The sequence below is a fragment of the Lichenostomus cassidix genome, chromosome 1 (assembly GCF_008360975.1).
Source record: "Lichenostomus cassidix isolate B80296 chromosome 1, HeHo_3.0, whole genome shotgun sequence".
Classification (NCBI taxonomy): Eukaryota; Metazoa; Chordata; class Aves; order Passeriformes; family Meliphagidae; genus Lichenostomus; species Lichenostomus cassidix.
In genome coordinates this window covers 75,517,868-75,538,552 of record NC_139479.1, presented here as the reverse complement: position 1 = coordinate 75,538,552, position 20,685 = coordinate 75,517,868, and the positions used below count along the sequence as shown (strand labels likewise).

At 35.8% G+C, this 20,685-nt stretch overlaps 1 protein-coding gene across 3 annotated transcripts in view; it reads left to right on the top strand.

Annotated features, from left to right (window-relative positions):
* Positions 1-20,685, top strand: part of ARHGAP42 (Rho GTPase activating protein 42) — a 141,394-nt gene that overhangs the window by 24,741 nt on the left and 95,968 nt on the right. For all 3 annotated transcript variants that reach the window (XM_085064512.1, XM_085064517.1, XM_085064506.1), the window contains exon 2: positions 6,918-7,013. In XM_085064512.1, coding sequence (XP_084920638.1) covers positions 6,918-7,013 — 96 coding nt within the window. The remainder of the gene's footprint in view (positions 1-6,917; positions 7,014-20,685) is intronic.

Sequence of the window (20,685 nt, the reverse complement as noted above, 5' to 3'; positions counted from 1 at the left end):
AAGAATATGCACTGATGAAGCTGGCAATAAAGGGGATAAAGAGTTCATTGAGAGCAACAATGAAAGACTGTGTCAATACACAACAGTGGCCCTAGAGCTGCAAAATCTCTGGCACTGGGTGCTGGATTCTCTGTTCCCTTGTGGTCTCTTCTTGTGGATTCTTTAAAAAGCATTGTGGCAACTGGCCAGCATTAGCTACATCAGCCCTTGCAGATAGTCTCTACTCTGTGCCAGCCTGCCCTGTGTTTTGCCAAATTAAATTCTTCAGGAAAAGTTTGGATAAAATATGGTCACTCTTAAGAGGGGTTTTTGCCGCCTTTTTTTGTCTTTTTTTTCTTACGAGAATCAGAAAAGTTAATATGATACAGAAATTAGTTCAACTGAGGAGGAAAGAATAACAAGTGTGTGTAAATAATTTAATCAAACCAACTTCTAAAAACAGAAATGCCATGGTAAATATTCCAGGCAAAGGAAGGACTCCAGTATTGAAAGCCATGAAACCAAAGACATCAGAAGCTGCATCAGCTGACTATACAGATTTTTTTGTCAGTGTTTAAAAGGCATGTTAATGTAACTGTAAATTGCTCTCCAACTGTAGGTGATGTAGACATGTTATGGTGGTGATGTTTTATTAAATTGGGATTACCTGTTCTGGCAGCAAACCCCAGAATTCTTTTCGTGTACAGCTGAAGGAATTAATTGCATTACTGGCATTTATGCCAACATTCCTATGCTCAGGATTGCTGCTTGGGCTGATATGTAAGAAGTTTTCAGGTTCCCTTATTTGTGCTGACCTGTTACCATATATGTTATGAAATAGGAAGATTTTCTGAATGTGGTACTTTCCTAAAACCATTAATAGTAGTTTATTTTTCATTTTAAATTAGTAGCAAGCAGTGAAGAGTGGAAGGGCAAAAATTGTGAAGAAAATGCATTTTGGTGCTCTTCTCTGAATTAAGACCAACTACTGTGAAGCTGGGAGTTTTAATGAGAAAGCCCTTAAGCCAGGAAGAAATTTGGAATATAGTAGTGGTATATGCAGTCTTGTATGATCACTGCTTTTAACTGCTTAATCATTCATACTGCCTAAATATAATTGTACTGCCAGCTTCTGTGTTTACAGTCTATGGTGTGGAAAAAGATATCCCACTGTGACATGTTCTACTTACAATCACATTGACTGTAGCAAACACAGAAGCTGTTGAAGTTCAGTGCTTCTCAGTGGGGTGTTCTTGTTCCTCCAGCATATTTCTGGCTGTTGATATAGCTCTCATCCTTGAAGCTCATTCCCTCATAAAATAACAAAGCCAAGGAAGTTCCCTGTTCACTGTAAAAGAGCATGTCATGAACTATTTCAGGAGACATGTATCTCACAAGCATTTTTATGAATAATTAGTGTTTTACAGATCTGTATTTGTAATACTGAAAGCCCTTTTTTCACTTTTATGAATTTTTAAATGTTTCCTTGCTTCTGTCATTTAGTGTGGTAAGAACATGGCAAATTATGCTTGAAGCTGCTGTGTCACAGTAATAATCTCTCAGACAAAAACTACTTTTTCAAATGTTTAGATAACTTAGCCAGAACAATTATTTTTAGAATGAGAGTTGCTTGTGAAATAAATTAAGAAAATGAATCTATTTATAAAGCAATTAAAAAATATCCATTATAATGACTCATTTTCAGGTGTTGAGGAGTAGAAGTCGTAGAACTAGACAAATGTTTCTCTGCATTTTAGCATGCTGTTTTATCAAGTACTCTGGCAATACTGTTCAATTTCTGCTGTGTTTTATTCCCATATTACAATGCCTTAACTGTTAGTTTTGCCGAGTAGTTTTAATAAACCTGTACGTCAGTGCATGACCAAATGAGGTAGTTCACCAAGCATGGCACACAATGCATCCATTCATATCTGGTAGTGGAATCCTACTGCCCCAAAGGTTTGAAACACCAAAGGTGACTGTATGTGATCTCCTTTCCAGTCTTCAACCGTCCTGAGATTCAGCTGACTGAAGGATTGCCTCTAACATCCTGCCAGCCCAATCATCAGCCCTTTGCTTCTGCTGTCTTTGAAGCCATGCAATAATAACTAGCTTTGTGTCAGATGGCCAGATATGTTGCTGTTGCTGTATTAGCCAGAGTGTCTGTTGTTTGAAGTCCCATTTACTGCATTCCAGCTGATGCTCAGGAGTTCATTTAGGCATGTTTAATCTTCTCACTAGGTTTCAGCTGCTGTTTTTCTTTATTACCCCAGTGAATGATACCAAGCTTTTCCAGGATGATTGACATCAGTCAGGAAGAGCTTTGGTTATTGGAACTCCATTTGCTAATGAAGTCATCTTTGTAAGCAAACAAGTGGGAAGACTTTGGCTTTGATGTGTGGGCTGAGAACACTTTCTGGCAGGCTGCTTCTAGGGTAGGGATATGAGTCCTCTGCAAGTGCATAAAGTTTTGCTTTTGGAGGTTGATTAATTCCTATCAAGAGTTTGGACTTTCTGCTATTCTTCCAGACACAAGACTGGCAAAACCAAACAAATGACAGTCTTCCCAGCCCACTGAAAAAATTCATTGTACTTACCAACTTGTGGAAATCTTGTCAAGTGTCCTTATCTGTAGGACTTTATCTTTGTTGTGAAGGGCTGTGCCAAAGCATACACTCATTTTTTCATCCTTTTGGTAATAGCATCCATCATTTCATCACATTGTTGCAATGTATTGTTCTTGTCTCCTCCTCAAGAATCTGTATTAAAAATTATTTTATTATCTCTTTAACAAGTCTAGGACAAAAAAGTGGAAGAACAATTCTGGTAATACAAAGGGTCTGGATCATAGTTTTATCATCCTATATTCTGTAAGGCCATGATGCCTAAAATAAGTTATTATATTACAGTTTGTATTACATACCTTCTTTTTTGGCAATTTCAGAGAACATGAATCTTAAATAAACCCAAATTCTAGAATATTCCAGAGTAATTTTTTTGCATTTTTTAATTGAAAAAAATATATTAAGTAGATTAATCAAAAATATAAAACTTCAGGGAGAAGTACAATAGAGTAGTGCATTTCCTGAATGGATGATGACTTCTATTATTCTTTTGTTAGCATTATGATACTGATGGTTGGTATTGTATGTATCCATATGCAATACTAGCGTTATATTACTTTGTTGTGGTTAAGCTTTGTTGTAGTTATCCCTTTATTATTTCCGGTCACGGTGTAGTAGCTTCTTTAGTACTTCCTCTGCCAGCTCCACACAAAAAAAAAAAAAATCTTTTTGGCCAGTTGACTTGACTTACTAAAACAGGCAACTCTGTTGAAATTATCTGCTTGCACTCACAGTAAGTAGTGTGTAGATGGCTACTCTTGACTATGCCTCACTGCATAAAATGGAACTGAATCCTTCTTTGGAATCTGAGAAAACAGGAAACAAATGGTAGAGGTGAGTACTGTCAGAAAACACTTATTAACAGAACTTTCCCTCTGGCAAATGAGGGCTGTTGGGTTGCATTTTCATTCTTTTGCTGGCACCCAGAGAGATTACTTAATTTGAGTGCTTGCAGAAGAGCAGGGGCACAACATCTATGAGCTCGAGACTTTTGAGCAGCCATTCTTCCCTGGATTGATAGACTTGTACTGCTAGTCAATAAAGCTGATGAGGTTTTTATGGTAGCTTAGAAGATCAGTTGTCTCTGCTTGAATGAAAATTTCTGTCCTGAGCCAAGTGAATGTCCTAGTTCATGGGGATTCAATGAACAGACGTGACTTTATGATACACCTGCTGAGTAAGGGCAACTCTTAATAATGCCACATAGCTTGCAGATTCTAAAAGGGTGATTTGTTTGGTGTGCTGATTACCTTTTGGAAGCAGCCAACATGCATTGAGGGCTCTCAGTGACATTAAGACTTTGGGATATACGGTGATAAATGACATCTTGTAAAACTGGGATAGGTCTCTGCTCTATCTGCTCTTTTCATTTTTTTGTCCATCATTTGCCTCTTCTTGATTGGAGACACTTGCTCTTAAATCTGTTTTAATTCAGTTTTGAATCTTGGTATCTTTTAGAGAAGGTATGCTTATGCAGCTGCTCCTTTCTGTGACTGGGTGAATTTTATAATTGAAGTGATGATGCTCCTAAGACAGTGGTAAATAACCAATTAGCACCGCTTGGTCCAGTGTTGGTGATTCAACTGTAATGTCAAACTTGGAGTATTAAAGAGTAACTCCTATTTCAGCTTCTAGGAAGCTGTCCAAGTCAGCTGGAATTTTCTGTAAAATAATATTTTTTTATATTTTCAGGTTAAATTAACTTTGTACAGAACTTGTAAATTAGTGTTACAGGAAACATCTAACCTTGGAACTTCATTTTATTCTTTGCTGCGTTGAACAGCTTTAATCTTATTATGGTATTTTCTAATAGTTTCAAGGTATTAGAAAAGGCCTCATACAGAGTGAGATATCTCCAAATGGTATCTTGCTACATAATTTTACCAAGTTATCTAATAAGCGCCTTAATTCTTCATACCCACTATTTCTGACTTAGGCTTGACATACCTTCTTCAGGTTCAAAATGTATAAGCTGTGTCTGATTTGCTGACACAGTGAAAGGAAGATGAGCATCATGTATCAATAATCCAGGATATAAAATGGGGGCTCCACCTTTGATATTTTTAACGTTTCTTTTCCTTTGACATTTGTCCCACCAAACCCTTCATATTTGGAAGAATGATACGAGAGAACCCATTCTTCCTCATTTTCTTTCACATTCACAGAGATGCTGTTCATCACGGGCAGTTATTAGATTGTCCAGAGGAAATAAATCTGCATTCCTATTAGCAACAGTTAATTTTTCATTTCAGTGTACTTGCAATATAAAATCTTTTTTACATCCAATCACCTTAAAGCCATGTAATTCATTCTGGCATCAGTTGGTGTACAGCAGTTTTGTAGAAGGGTTTAGGAGTCAGTATAGTAACTGGGTGAAAGAGCGACTAATAAAACTGTGTTTCTTCCCTTTAATCTTAAAATATCCTGCTGTGATCAAATTCAATTTTAGACCTTTCTAACAAATGTAGAACAATAATTTATTTAGCTATGAAAGATGCTGTATTTGCATAAAACACAGTGCTTCATCTTATAAAGATTATTTTGTTTTCATCTGTACGAACAGTAGGAAACACTTTGTGTTTAGCATCTGATTTATTAATACACTTAATAATATAATCTTCCTGTACAGCACAGTAGGAAATGTACTGTAAGGGTGCAGTAATTCTGGGTATCATTCTTTCCTGTTTTCCATGTGTTTTATCAAAAAGTTAGAGAATTTGTTTACCCAATTCTTTACTTCTTAGTTATTTCTCAGATATGCATACAGAATTCCTAACTAATAGAAGAAATCTGTTCATGTCTGCATTGTCTAAAAATGATGATTCTCTTTTTGGACCAAAGTACTCTATAGTTGTGCCTGTGAAAATACAAAAGGAACAGGCATTGAGTAAATTCTGTGCAGTGAAAAATCCAGGTGAGGATTCTCTTGATTGATAGTGATTAATTTAAAAAAACCCAATCATTCATCTGATTTTGTGGATTTTTATTTGGAGGTGTTTGGAAGATTTTTCAATCCTAATTTCATTTAGGATGGTGAAACGGTTCTTATTGTTGGAGATCATTCAAATTTAAATTATGCTTTGTTTGTATGGGGGTTATTTGTGTCATGATTTAGGACATTAGGCCAATTTCTACATTTATATATTAGGTTTTATTCCTGCCTGGATGGAGGCTAGCCCTCTTAATTGTGTGTCCAGCATTGAGGGAGTGAGTGTTTATGGCTTTACAATAACAGAGGGTTAAAGAAATCACAGAATCGCAAAATGACTGAGGTTGGATGGGACTCATGAAAGTCATCTGGTACAACTCCCTTGCCTCAAGCAGGGCCAGTTACCCAGGACCATGTCCAGACATCTTTTGAACATCCCCAAGGAAGGAGGCAGATATGTGATGCTTTTGAAACAGAATTTACGACTTGGCTTTTACTCATAACTTACCGTTTTCATGAATTTTACTTAGATTTAGCAGATGCCAGAATCTTAATTGACAATTTACCTAACATCAAAATAGATACCATAGATACAGATTCCAGGACATAGAAGATGGTTGCTGATTTTCTGGGCTCATCTGGACTGGTAGTTAAGTCTTGACTGAGTCCATTCATTATCACATTCATTTCTGCATTTGCTATTAGTATATCTAAAAAAGAGGAGAACAGATTTATATGGTTGATATTCTGTATTTTTTTGTTGCGTAAAATTATAATGAAGTTTTGTTCTATAAAGTTGGATGGCTTTGTGAAATTCAGTGAAAATAGTGTTCATAATCCATGGACTACCTTGTTGATTGGCAAATTCTTGTGGGTTTTTTTTCTCTTCAATTTCTTTTTACGAAGCTTTTGCACTGAAACATTATACAGTGTGGCATATCAGAATAATTAGAATGTAATTATTTTGATAATGTTAATGAAAGAAACTGTCATGAGCTTTATTTTAATCTACAACTAATTTTGCAATATTTTAAAGAGTGGTCTACTCACATATGCAATTTATCACTAGACATTAATTTCTTACACTAGTTTCTTGTTTTTCAAGAAGTATAACAGTTCTTCAGTTGTCAATGTAATACCTGTAATAATGTTCAAGGTCTTGCATCAGCCTGTTTCGTAGGTCTCTGGGATATTCAGGTTCTTTGATTTTGAATTTGTGACGGTGATTTTAAAACAAGGTTAATGTCCAAAAAAGATACTAGAAAGGAAACATTGTACATAGAAAAAATATTTAGTGGAGAAGCGCATGATGCCTTGTTCCAGTGAAGTTTTAGTGGAGTATTTCTGATTTTCTGTTTGTTTTTGTTTTTTTTCTTGAATTCTAGATTTATCCATGGCAGTACAAAAATTTTCACAGTCTTTACAAGATTTTCAGTTTGAGTGTATTGGAGATGCTGAAACTGATGATGAAATTAATATTGGTAAGTACTCTCTTTGCTCTGCTTGAAGAAACATTTTTATAGTTACTTACATATCTAGCATTTTATCAGAAATATAATGGGGCAGTTCACAGTTGTTTTTTAATGGTTCGTGTCACAAAAATAGAAAAAATTCAAGAAATAGAAACCATGCAGGACTTTAAAAATGCTTGTCAAAAAACTGTCTTCGTGGTCTATAGCTTGATTTATTATAGCGGAAAGTATTCAGCAGTACCTTTGTCAGCTGAGTCAGCTGTGAATCCCTTAAATTCTGCTGCTACTTTTATGTTTCAGCCAGTTTTAAGTGGGTTACTAAAAGGTAAACAAGTTTTCTATGATGTAACATAAGACTGCAAAAAATCATGTAAGTCCCTAGTAAGATACAGGAAGTATTTAAAGGCCTAAAAAGAGGAATATGTTCTTTACAACTTGTGCATTCCTAAGTAAATGGTTGTCTGAACTTTTGCCAGTAAAATTTACTAGCTGCTTATTGTTCTGTCTGCACACACAGAGAAATTTTGCATTTGCAGAACTGAACAGCTCACCTTGTCTTGAATCTAAGCCTCTTTAATGTCATCAAAATAGTCTTCCCTCAGCAGTCTAATCCTGGAAATGTTTCTAGGCTTCAGAAACACAGCCACTCTTCATTGCAAAGCATTGCTGCAGTTGTAGTGATGCTTTTACACAGTAGCACAGCAGCTGGAGTGCTTTAACCCCCATTGGTAAGAAATTTGGGTTATAATCCATCTTCAGAACGGATAAATTCAGTATTGTGAGTCTTACATACCACCTGGCCCCCATGTGTCTCCTAAAACATCTGAGAGGATGTAAGATGGTTCATAAGTGTAGTGGCTTCTAAAAATAAGTAATTTGGCAGTACAAGAGGGAATTTAGGACTTGTTGGTATTTTTTAAAGTTCTATGTAATGCGGAGAGGAAACTCCAATTTAGTCTTTTCCAAGTGTATCTATTATTATGATCTATTTTCAAGTCTCCTCTCCCTTAAATTTTTCCTTTTCCCTTCTGAGTCATTGAACAGAAGGTCTGAGCTGCTTGTTTTCACTTGCAAGGCTTACCTCATCCTCACCTTACAACATTGTGATAGTCAGAAAACTGTCATCAAAGATGACTGGTATTTGGTCACAGTCTTCAACTAACTTTTGGCAGGGGGGGAGGGGAGGTTTAATTTTACTGAAAATTAAATGTAGGGGAGGGAAATCATTGAACTGCTGCTACGCAGGTATAAAACCACATGCATTTTTCAGGTGTATCCAGTTTGGAAAGAGACAAAGAAATGTTGTGTATGTACTCTCTGGCATGCTGCATATTATTTTTTGGCTGTTAAAATTACATAGTATATATATTTTTTTAAACTAAATCTGCAGTATCTCAGTTATATGTCTTAGATTTGGTCAATAACTTTTTTAAAGACATATGGTTTTGCATTTAAAATTAGGTGACTGAGAACAAAGACAACATTCATTTTACTTGTAACCTAAACGTAGCAAAGAAAAGACATTTTATTGTTTGGACATTAAACAGGCATTTAAAACTATTTAGGAAAAAAACAGAGTTCATGAAGCTTGACAGCTGATTTATTTCACTTGAAGCTTCAAAGAAGGGATTTCTAGCTTCTAAAGGACCAATTGCCTGATGGATTGTCATGTACATCAAAGAAGCTTGTAAGAGTAAAAGGTAAACTGACAGGAATCAAATTCAAGTCTAACAGAGCTTGAATGATACTGTGTGCTTTTATAGGGTAAGGCTCAATTTTTGATCTCCCTAGAGCAGTGACCTAGAATTTATCCATATCTTCAACATGCCCCAGCAAGATAGACGTTTCCTTATCATCAAAGACAGCTTTGTATAGATGAATCCTTCTCTGTGCCTCCTTCTGCCTTCACCTCCTTTTTTTTAAGAATGTCTACAACTGTGCAGGCCAGTGAGAAGTTCTACTTCAGTCTGCAGTGATACTCTGACTTGGTAAGATTTGTAAAAACCTACCATATGCTTAGGGCCTTATTGTGAGGATTACATTTCTATTTCAAGCTTAGCATTGAAAATCTATCCTAATACACCTTAGCATTGGAAATTCACCTCTGAACAAGACTTCTTCTGTCAAGATGTGATTATTAAAAAAAAAAAAGTTTCAAATTATTTCATCATTCAATATAAGTGATTTAAGTGATTTTATTTTTCCTATCAGTAAAAAATATTTGGAATTAGGTTGATAGCTCCATTAACATTTTTTGAGGCAATACTAGAGTTGAGGGGTCTCTCTTTAGTAGTTAAGCACAACATTTTTTTTGGCTTTTTTTTTTCCAGTCTGGGATCTAATAAGAGCAGTTTTATTTGCATTTCCTATAACCTGTGCATTTTTAGTTGCTATTTTAATATAACTTATCTACTCCAGTGAGCCCATTACATAAAATATGTAAGAAGAAGCTTTAGTTAAACTTCATGACACACTCCACATAAACAGAATTATGGTGCTATTCTTCATACTTGTTTTAATCAATTTCTTATTTAATGCAGTGATTTATTTGTTTGAGTTGGTTTTTTTATTTGCTATCTTTGATTTCTAATTTTGGTGCTTTCTTATCTTTTATTTACAAGCACTTAATTCTTCCATAGAAGGGGTGTTCTTCTTTGACAAAAAAAATCTTATCTGTGGCTGTGGCTGTTTAATGCATTTTAGGTAGTTTTTTTTAATGTTGCTTCGAGTTAGCCAGATTTATCTTCACAGCCACTTTCAGATATACCATGTCTAGTTTAGAGTAATTTTATGCATGAGTTGTTAGCAATTTCTCTGACTTTCTTGGCTAAGCAGACTGCCTTGTTCCTCAAATCATTTTCAGCTTCTTTTTTGTTTTTGTTTGTTTTTTATCTGTGAACATCAAAGGATTCATGCTTTAAAAACCTTTCCAGTTTTTAAGATTTTTGCCAGCAAATTTGGTTTGGGAGACAGTGGTCCCCAATTTTTTCTAGCTTTTTTCATTAAAAGATAAAACAAGCTAGCAACAATTGCTGGTTTTGTCTCTTCCTCTGGTTTGGAATGCTTGTGAAGGCATGTGATCTGCAGCAATGCATGTCTGTACTATTTGATGGCAGAACATGGATATTAGCTCCAGTTGCATGTGATTCAGCCAAGCTATAATTTTTTTTGTACAATTGAAAAGTTTTGCAGAAAATAGCATTTTCAATGCAAAAATAACGAGATGGATGACAACGAACTAATAATATAAAAAAGCCATAGTAATGAAGTTTTAATGTAACTTGCCCTTACTCTGAGAAGAGGGTATGCTTTTCTAATCTAGCAACTGTTAGAAATTCCTCAGAATATTCCTCAGAAAATATTCCTCAGAAATACCAGCACTTGCTATCACTTTGCCATTTGCTTTTTAGACACATCGCCCTGCTCTCAGCCCCCTTTGTAAATATTTTTGCACAAAAATTAAATACTTAAGATTGACAGTGAATGTAAAGGTCAGCCATTTGTCATGCTCAGTGGAAGTTTTGTGTAAAAAGGATGCATGGTTTTTACCTGTTTCAAACCTTATATGTAACGCAGAATGTTACATGGATGGGACAGCTGCAAAAACTATGTTTTTAATGATCATCTATCTTTTTCTTCAGTATACACTGAGGGCATAAATTTTGCAAGAAGGTTTGCCCAGCTCCTCCTAGTATTATCCAACTTCTGTCACCTGGAGTTCTCCCTAGGAATTCCCCTGTTTTGATCCTCTTTTATTCTGTTTGTGTTATCTGGTTTATGGCTGCTGGTGATGAAAATAATAAACATTATTAACTCGATGGAATTCTGTCTTGTGCCTTTAACAAGTTTGTGTCTATTTTGTATTATGGCTAATTATATATCAGTGAGATTGAATATCTGCAGTATAAGACCATGCTCTTCAGAATCAAAAGAAAACAAGACAAATAAATACATTCTGATATTCTGGCATTTTATTTTAGGGTCTGTTTTTTATTAGCATGTGCTGTGTAGGAAAGTGCACTGAAAAGCATATGTGTTTCACGCTGTGACTGCTGGTTTTGAAGTTTGGGGTTTTTTTCCTGAAGAGAATTATATAAAGACAAATGCTTCAGGTAGCATCAGATGCTTGATTTAAAAATGTAATAGGATTATGATGATTTATGAAATCAATATTAATTGAGCCACAGAGAATAGGTCAGAAGTTCTAAAATGTGGTGTCTTTTCTTGTGGGAACTGAATTCTTCTCTTGCCGCTAGCAATTGGTGCTCGTGATCTTCGCTGACTCACACCTCAAGTCGTTCATGAGGTTATTAAATTCCTAACAACTAACCATCTACAGAACTGTTAGCTCATACCTGGCAGTGACGTTGTTTACAGCAGTTAGTTTCAAGCTGAACTTTGAAAAAATCAACTCAAATGTACTGGAGACAAAGAACTCAAAACCAAACAAACAAATGCAGAATGCTAATGGTGGCTGTTTGTTAGAGTACACTGCTGTGTTTTGCTTTCTTGTTTCAGTTGAGCAATGATGCCAGAAGCTCAGCATTCTTTTTTTCTTGTAGTGGGCATCCACATGCACAATGCTTTTCTTAGCATTTGCTCTATCCTCTTGGAGATCTTGTCAGAGGACAACTATCTTGTAATTCAAAGCAGCAAATAGATCTGTACTAGGAAATTTGTATATAAAATTACACAAAAAAAGGGGAAAAATCAGAAAGTTTCCTTTTCCCCCATCTCTTATAACAATGTAGAAGTTTAATTGACTCTAAGTGGTACTCAATTCCATTTTTAATGGTACATACTGTGCATACAATGCACAAATAAATTAAAACAAACAAAAAAGTTGTATAGGAGCTTTGTGCATGTCTACAATGTGTAGAGGCAAATCTTGGCAATCAGTCTGTGGACATGGAAGTCCCCAAGCTAGGACACTCTGGTTTGGAGGTTCATCAGGAACCTGAGAAGGTAGGTGCTAGGCTATTCATGATTTCAAACCACTGTTGCTTGTGGTGTGTAATGGCTTCTTGAATTTGCTTGGCTCTTCCTGAAGTATTTATTAAATGCATTCAAGCCACCTACAGTCAGAATCACTTGGATATCTTATGGGTCATCTCCTTAATCACTTGAGGTTAGCTTTCATGTTCAAGAAAGTTCTTTTTGGTGTTAGTATTCAACCTACTTTGCACTGAATTCCCATTTGTAACTGGGCTTCCAAATGGAATTACCAAATTCCAGATAAGTCTAAAACTACTTCCAGCATCTCAGGTCTACTACTGCCTTATCCAAAACAAAGAAAAAACAGGATCTTGCCACCACCTTGAGGGCAGAGTTCTGGGGGTGGATTTTTTTAGCGTAGGCATCATCCCAATAATATTTCTAGCATTTGAGTTTGTTGACCTTGTGAAACACATTAGAAACAAGTGTATTTACAAAAGGTGGTTTTGTTTTAGATGGGTGGGGAAGGGTTGAGTACTGAATTAGACTAGAAAGCTATTTACAATGGAGAGTGAATTTGCATAGAAGTATTGTATGCTGTTTTTCCACAGTAATTACCTGCTTAGATTTCCAGCTCCTTTTCCTCCAGCTGAAAGAATGTATTTTAAGATTTAACTTTTTAGATTACTCTCAAAACAACTTTGCATAAGACACTTGTAAGATCACAGGACAGTGTTCTTTGGTACTCCTCTTGGATTATTTTTATCTCCAGGAGTTAAATGATAGCAGTTTAGGGGAGGAACTCAGCACAGTCAGGGTGTGAAATGCCAAAAGTGGTTGTTTCAAATCTGTTGATTCTGTTCCTACAATCATTTTTTTTATCCCTTTTGCGTATTTGACAATTTAAACAAATGCCACCTGTTTCCGGAATGCTATTGTTTCTTGACTTCAAGAAATGAGTGATTTTATGATAGTGCTGGGATCCCATCAAGGCTTCAAAACAACATCTGCACCAGAAAGTGAAGGTTGGCACTCTGTTGGTTGAGCCCAGAACTCTTGTCCTTGCTTTGGAAGGTCAAATGAAGCTGACAAAGCAGGAAATAAAATAATGGTGCAGTAGGTCTTTATCTGTTCAGGAGGAAAAGGTACAATAAGATCAGCATCACAGCCCTTGTTGTTTTTTTTTCTCTTGGATATCTATCGGAAAGTAGTTAGAATTTGCATGCTCCATTCTCTGTTGACCTTAGGATGAGTATTCAGCTGAAAAAATTGAAGGATTTCTACTTTCTGAAATAAAAATACTTAGTAGAGATTAGAGTTTTAAGCACAGGAACTTTTTGGTCCAATTTTAGGCCTAAATTCTAGAAAGCAATTATGGCACACCTAACATCTGTTGAAGTATTTGGTGATATTTTTTCTAAACCTCTTTCACTATTCAAGCAATAAATGCACAAAATTTAAACAATCAGAAAAATAGTATTAATGATTCTCAGATGCATTCTGAATAGATTGCTTTTGCTTTTACTTCCCCTTTTTCAGCGCCCGTAAAGAGCCACACACAAATAGGGTTTATACAGCTGGAAAAATTGAAATATTAGGGTTTTTTCCTTCAGTTAAAGTATGGATGTGTCTCTGAAGAATTGGGGATTGGCAAGCCTGAAATGTAGTCATAATTACTTCTAAGTCCTTTGTTTATGGAATGCTAAGATTGAATATTACTTTTGCAGCTTAACATGTACATTGCTGTGGTTGTTTCCTATGTTGTCTTGTTATTCAGTCTTTTAAAAGAACTTGAGCTTAAAGTAGCAATTCTTATCTTAGAATGAAAGATTTGTATTCACAGTCAATTTACATCACAGTTCTTTCTAGTGGGATGGGGGGAAGGGAGAGCAAGAGAGGATTGTAATCTGATTAAATCAGAATCCATCTTTGAATTTAACTGTTTCTATGTATTCCATGGTTGTTAGAGCTGTTCTTCCTCTGACATGTGATAGGGTATCAGTCAACTCTGGTGAAGTCAGATCTGTTCAAGTCAAAGGTTAATGGTCATTTTAGGTGAGTTAATGATTAATTGAATTAAGTGAACTTCAATGGTATAGCAAGTCATGCTGTTAATTTTCAATAGGGGCCAATTCAAGCTGCTATTGTTTCAAAATAGGACTCCAGCAGCACTTTGAGATTACTTCTTACCTGTTAGATGGAATTTGATGTTTTGAATATTCTTCCCCCCACCCTGCTAAATTTTGCAGCTATGGAGCTCAACCCCATTGCTGTGCACGTGGATCTGTCAGATACAAAAATGTATTTTCTGGCAGAAATGGTGTGTTTGTTGAGACTCATCCCAAAAGCCTCCACCTCTTCACAGAAGTGTAGAGGAAAGGGGAGAGACAAGAAAAGTGTTACTAATTTGTAGGCAGGTTTTGATACAGTGCTCTGTGAGAGCACATGACTGCTTGAGAGATACTTCTCATATTCCTAAGAAAATGGATGAAATTATTTAGATTATTCAGATTATTTTAATTTTTTTTTCTGGCACTCCAAGATGCCGTAGTAGAGTCTAGAATGGGCTTCTTCTACCACATCTCTGCCGTGTTGAAGAATTCATCCTGCACAAGATAGGTCAGTTTGCCAAATTGAATTATATACTGTAAAAATCTGTACTGCTTTTATAAATAGAGTAGAACACTAACACAGAGTAGATATGTTGCAGCTGTATTTTTAATAAAGTGTTAAAAGTGTAGTGATGATGGTGGAATTTAATTTTGGCATGGGTTTGTTTTTATTTTGTTTTTTAAAACATGCTGTGGGATCGACAGCCATTATGAACTTTAAAAATCTTTCAGGACTCTGAAATATTTTGCCCTTGCTTGATCTATTTAGAATTTTCTGCTCATATTTACTTTGTGAAGTTCTGCATGAGTAGGACATGGCACTTAACTGATATTCAGTCAAGTAATTGGATTATTTAAAATGTGTAACATTGCATGTCTTCAGGTTATCTCTCCAAGTATTGTGTTTGACAAGTGCTGACAGTAAATCTGGGAATTCTAGATAACCTGACTTTCTTGCAAGTCTTCTTAGTTTGTATATAAACATGTAGCTTTCTGTATAGACTTCTGTTGAAAAGTAGTGGGGTGGAAAACATAAATGTATTGGCTCAAAGAATTGTTTTAACTTTTGTACAAAGCTTGTATTTGTATGTTTAAATATTTGTGACATGATAGCTACTTTTTATAGCAAAGAATTCTCAAATACGATACTGTTTGTAACTGGATTTAGATAGTTACCCTGACAAAGGTTTGTTTCTGTAATGGGGAAAGGATTTTTACTTTAAATAGTAAAAGTACTGCACTTTATGCTTTACTTACATTTACAAAAAACCTCAGAAAGTACCTTGCTATATTAGCTCATTAAGTTTTGCAAAGTGAAAATACTTTTGAGTTAAAACTGCCTCATATGGTATGTACATGTTACACTGTCCTGGAAAAGACATCTTGCAGAGCTTTGGGCTTCAATTAAGCCCAGATATCTTGATTTGCTGCCTTTTATGGTTCTCATATTGGCCTGCAGTGCAAGGCACACGTGTGTGATGCTCAGGCAGAAGGTTCCATTCTTACTGTGGAATCTCTGGCCTCTTCTGCTGGTTTGTCCCATCTTTATAGTGTGATAAAACCCAAATGCTTGTGCCTGGTATGTGACCAGCAATTGAAGGGCTTTGAATCTTCATGGGGGACACTGCTTAGAAACATACAGGAATCAAATGCTATAAACCAGGAGAGCTCAAGCAGGGAGACTGTTACTGAATCTCTGATAGTTTCATTGTTAATTTGTTTTCATGGGGAATTTGGAGCACTTATTACTATCTCTCTGTCCTAACACTGTGAAGAGCCAAAATGCTCCTAATTATGATGTGGAGGAAAAGATACCACTGAATTTACTCTTGAGTTTACAATACCGTAAAAGAAATAGAGGGAACCCTTGGGGTTTCTTTACTTTTAGTTACATATATTTCAGTAGCTGTGCCCTGATAAAATTATCTGCTTGCCTGTATGTAGTGGAAGATGTGATCATATTTGGAGAATAGACCTTGAAGCATAAATTTGGGCATAAAAGGCTTAATTTTGTCATTTTTCTTGCTTATTCATTTGTGTAATTTCTTTGCCAAAGCTTTAAAACAGGCATTTTTCATTTCTGCCTCTTTGCTTTTATCATACTTTTTCTTCCTGATGTATAAGGTTATTTTTTTTGCAAATATGGATTTACTTATGTAAGGTAGCACACTTAATTTCAATAATTGAAAAAAATTGGCAAAATAGCTTTCCTACAGTTCAAGGAGGGAATTACCACAGAAAGAAAAAATACTGCTGAAACTTGTGCTCCGTGGGAGGATGCTTTAAAATCTGAAAGATCATGTTACTATTTGATAAAAAAAAAAACCAAAACATTGGATTAAGCTCTTAAGACCTTGCAGAATTTGCTTACCAGATTAATTATGGAGCAAATAGTAAGAATGTTCATTTATTGAATCTGTAATATCTTTGCACTGGCTGCTCTAAGAATGTCTTGATTCCATCACAAGAACAGTACAGACCAGACAGGCCTGTCTGTATCTTGATGTGCCTTCCCATGATGGAAGTCTTCAAGGAAATTTATAGTTATTTACAGTTATCTGTAAATTTAAACCAGTGTCTTCCAGCAGAAATCATTGCATTTTGAGAGTGTATTTCCAAGCTGGGATATGTCAATGTAATCTTTAAACCTCTACACGTGCATTTTTGTTTCATCCTGTGTCTTTTACTGCTAGGAGTGCATTTCATTATATTGTAGGAAGGTACAAATAACTTTTTTTACTCTTCTTGGGGAGGCTGTGGTTGATGTAAACACAGACAATAGGAATGCATAAAGTCCCTATTATAGATCCATAAAACCTGATACCCATATTAGAGAAATAAGAGAAAGCAAATGGAGAGGATAAGGAAGCACATCCAATAATAATTTTGCAAATTTAAAATGAGATTTAAACCCCATGAAAAAATGAATGATTATCATTACCATGGTATTCTAACTTCTTCTTTCACAACAGAATCTTCTAACATAATGTATCTCTTGGCACCAATACTCAGCTTAAAGCATATCTGACGTGCTGCAAGCTTGCAAAGTGGAATTTACCTAAATACCTAACCAATATTAACTTAAACCTTAACAAAGGAAAGCAGTTGCTGTATTTCCTCTAAAATCTTGGGAATGACACTCTGAAGAGGACAAAATAACTAAGATAAACATTGGTTTCAAATTCTATACTCCTATTCTGTCTTCTCTTCTGCTTTCCCAGTAAATATTACTTATGGTACTTAGCTCAGTTGTCCAAACTGAAGTTTCTCCAAAAATTTTGCCACTTGGAAAGTATGGGAAAATGAGCTAGGGTAGAAGTAGCAGAAGAAATAGCATCAGCTAAAGAAAACTGAAAACCTGAGCAATAGTTGGAAAGATTTATCAGACATATATCTTGTTGTCCAAATATTGCTTTTATGAAAATGTGTTTTAAAAATAAAGCCAACAGCTGTTTTATGTAGTAATATGTTGCAGTTGTCTTACACTATGGTTTTTCAAATTATGTTACAGAGGTGATCAAGCCCAGTCAACATTAATCATAAAATGCTTTGACACCAATACTCAGCCTAAAGTTCAAGCACATTTGACAATTACACATTTTGCACAATTTGCATAAATTATTCTTTATTTCTGTTTGCAAACTAAGGTGTTAATCCTTCAGCTTGTTTCCATTGGGCTCAACTGTAATTCCCTTTAAAGTTCTAGGTAATTGTACACTTTTAATGTTTTATAGGCTTAATTCAGTAGGAAAAACAGGGGGAAAAAAAAGATCATAATGAATCAGTCCAGATTGTGACAGTGGTAAAGGAAACCTCTGTTGTATAGGATAAGGCTCTATTTAAATTCATAGCCGACATGTTAAAGACAAAGAGAATGGCAGGCTTTGGGAATCTTTTTTTGAGACAGTCCTCCTCTGCATTTCCATTTTGTAATGTGAAAACTCGACATTGTGGTGATCTTTTGAGACATGCAATTTAGTTACCTTCTGATAGACATTACAGCTCCTCTGTGGCTTTAATGACATCCTCAACTCTTTGTTAGGTAGAAATTACTGAGAAAGCAGATGATTGTCTCTTCATACCTGTTGTGGCCTGTCAGTGTTAATCTGGAATGTTTGCTTTTTCTGTTTGATAGGAGCCCTTCTGTTGCTACTCTTGTTCTACCTACTATACCTCCCCATCACCACCACCTCACATACTTTTCCAGTATGTCTTAAAGCCACAGAAAAAAGGATGGAAATTTTATTTGCTGCTGTGATTTATTGAAAAACTGCTTGTCATAGCATCTGTGGCTGCAAATAATGCTGATCGTTAAAAGCTCTGGAAATACAACTGTGAATTAACAAGTACTTTATAATATATTTACTTTAATTTTAGAATTAGCAAAGAAAGCCTCTTCTCCCAGGCTTCATGGATCTTACATTTACTCTGCTCTCTCATGGAAGTCTAGTAAACAAGCATTAATCGTTAGAAAATTTCCGTATGGGCCATTGGTCTTGAATTCTGTTTCAGTGATGTATTACTTACAGGGAAAAACTCCCTTCTGGACTTCAGCTGAAGTTCATGCTCAGGCATGAATTTGGAGCCTTCTATGGCAAGTCTGTGCTAGATATGACCAGTTCTGGAGGGTGTACTTGGCTGACCTTCCTGCCAAAGAGTACTGGGAGCACCGTACAGCGCAGTCCTGTCAGTTCCTCAGTTAGATCAGGAAGATGTGAGGAAATCGCTGACAGTCTTGCACATTTTTGTATTTCATACAGCAAGGTGTCAAAAGAACACATTACATATATTTGTGTATTATTTTTTCCATGCTGGCATTCGTGTATCTGAAGATGGTGGTGGCATCTGCTCATAATGCTACAAAATGTTGTTTTGTGTACTTTAGTGTATTTAAAAATTGTCTATGCATTGTTTAAGGCTGCATATATATGGGGATATTAAACCAAAAGTCCACAGAAAAGAACATTCAATTTTGTTGTATTCCAAGGCAGCTTTTCATTTCTGTCTTGGGTTGAACATTACCTTCCAAATTTGGCTTTATGTCTTTGAGTTCAGTGTTGGTCATGCAAAACTATTGTATGTGTCATACACTTCGTTAGCCTTTTCTCATTTAATGTAGATGATGTCATATCTATTGTGTGTGACATTTAGTATTACAGTGTAATACTGTACTCATTAATATTAAACTAATGCTGATAGAGCAGCTTCAGTAATTTTCACAGACATGCTATTTTCAGGTGATACATTCTCTACACAACTATATTGCAAAAACTTCATATGATTTATTATGCTAATTTTTTTCCTATGAACAACTGGGTTGATTTCAATGCAGTAAACCAGATTTCTGGGGTATAAATGAGTCATATTTTTAATAATGCCTTCTATAAATTCACATAAATGGGTTTTTCTCCTTTTTTGCTTTTCTCTCATTCACTTAATTTTACATCAAGCTTCAGTTTCCTTTTGGTTATGTGAATGTAGTTGTTTGTGGAGCTGTACTGTGTGTTTGAAATTGTAGGGATTTTGGAAAAAAAAGGACATTATTGATCTACACCATTAATGATTAAGCTGTTGGTACTGTTAGTTTGTTTCTTTATGAGGCAAATTAATTAAAAGACTTTTGATTTAAAGAGAGTGACTTTTTGTTTTTTGTGAATAAGATAATGGGAAACCTTTCTACTGAACAAGGGAAATTTTGCAGCACATTATTGTTGAGTTGGGAACACTCCAGAGAGAGCAGCTGGCAACCTGTTGTGATTGTGATGAATGAGACCACAAGTGTACATCTGGGTACACATGTAATTGTTTTTGCTTCTTGGGCAAAGAAGCAAAAGAGGCATCGTTTCCATCATGCTATCAAATGTATCTTACAAGTCCTTTTGAGTAGCCCTTAAATAAAAAGCAGACTGTAAAACTGTGGGGAATTTATAAGTTAATATTGCCCGATGACTTCGAATAAAGTATTGAGTCAGCACTTTGTTTTTCTTTAAATGGCCCACCAATAGCAATGATTCTTTATGAAAGTAATTAAAAATATCTTTGTATTTAATGTGTCAGGGTGCATATTGCACTTTATATTATCAGTGTGTTTTCAGAATTTATTTCTTATCAGCACATTCCCATGACATTTCCTATTGTAGAATACTTGACTCTTCTTCCTCCCACCCCGTTTTGTGTTTTCAAAGTTCCCTTGAATTTTTCTGTGTCTATTATGATTAAAAAGAAGGGGATTAGAAAAAATGTTGCAGCATTAGTACGAAAAGGTTGTGAAGCTGATGTGTGATGCCTGAGCATCTTGACAGATGGGGCTGTGTCTGACACAGACAGGTCTGATTTCTAAATCTTCTGGTTTTTAACTACACGAAAGCACCCCAAACTATTGTTGTTGTAATATGTTTGTTTCCTGTTGAAAGCTGTGAATCCTGAGTTAGATGTGTGTAGCCTGTGCCCAGGGTTCATGATGAGATACTGATGAGGGGACCAGTTGTGGAGGGGAAGGATGCCCCTGCCCAGATCTGCAAGGTGCCCAGTGCCCTGTGGGTGAATTGCCTGGGAGGCTTGACCCCCCTGGGTGACCTCTGCCCTCAGCATCCCTCTGTCAGCCCAGCCCAAACTGGGGTGAGGCAGAGCTGTTA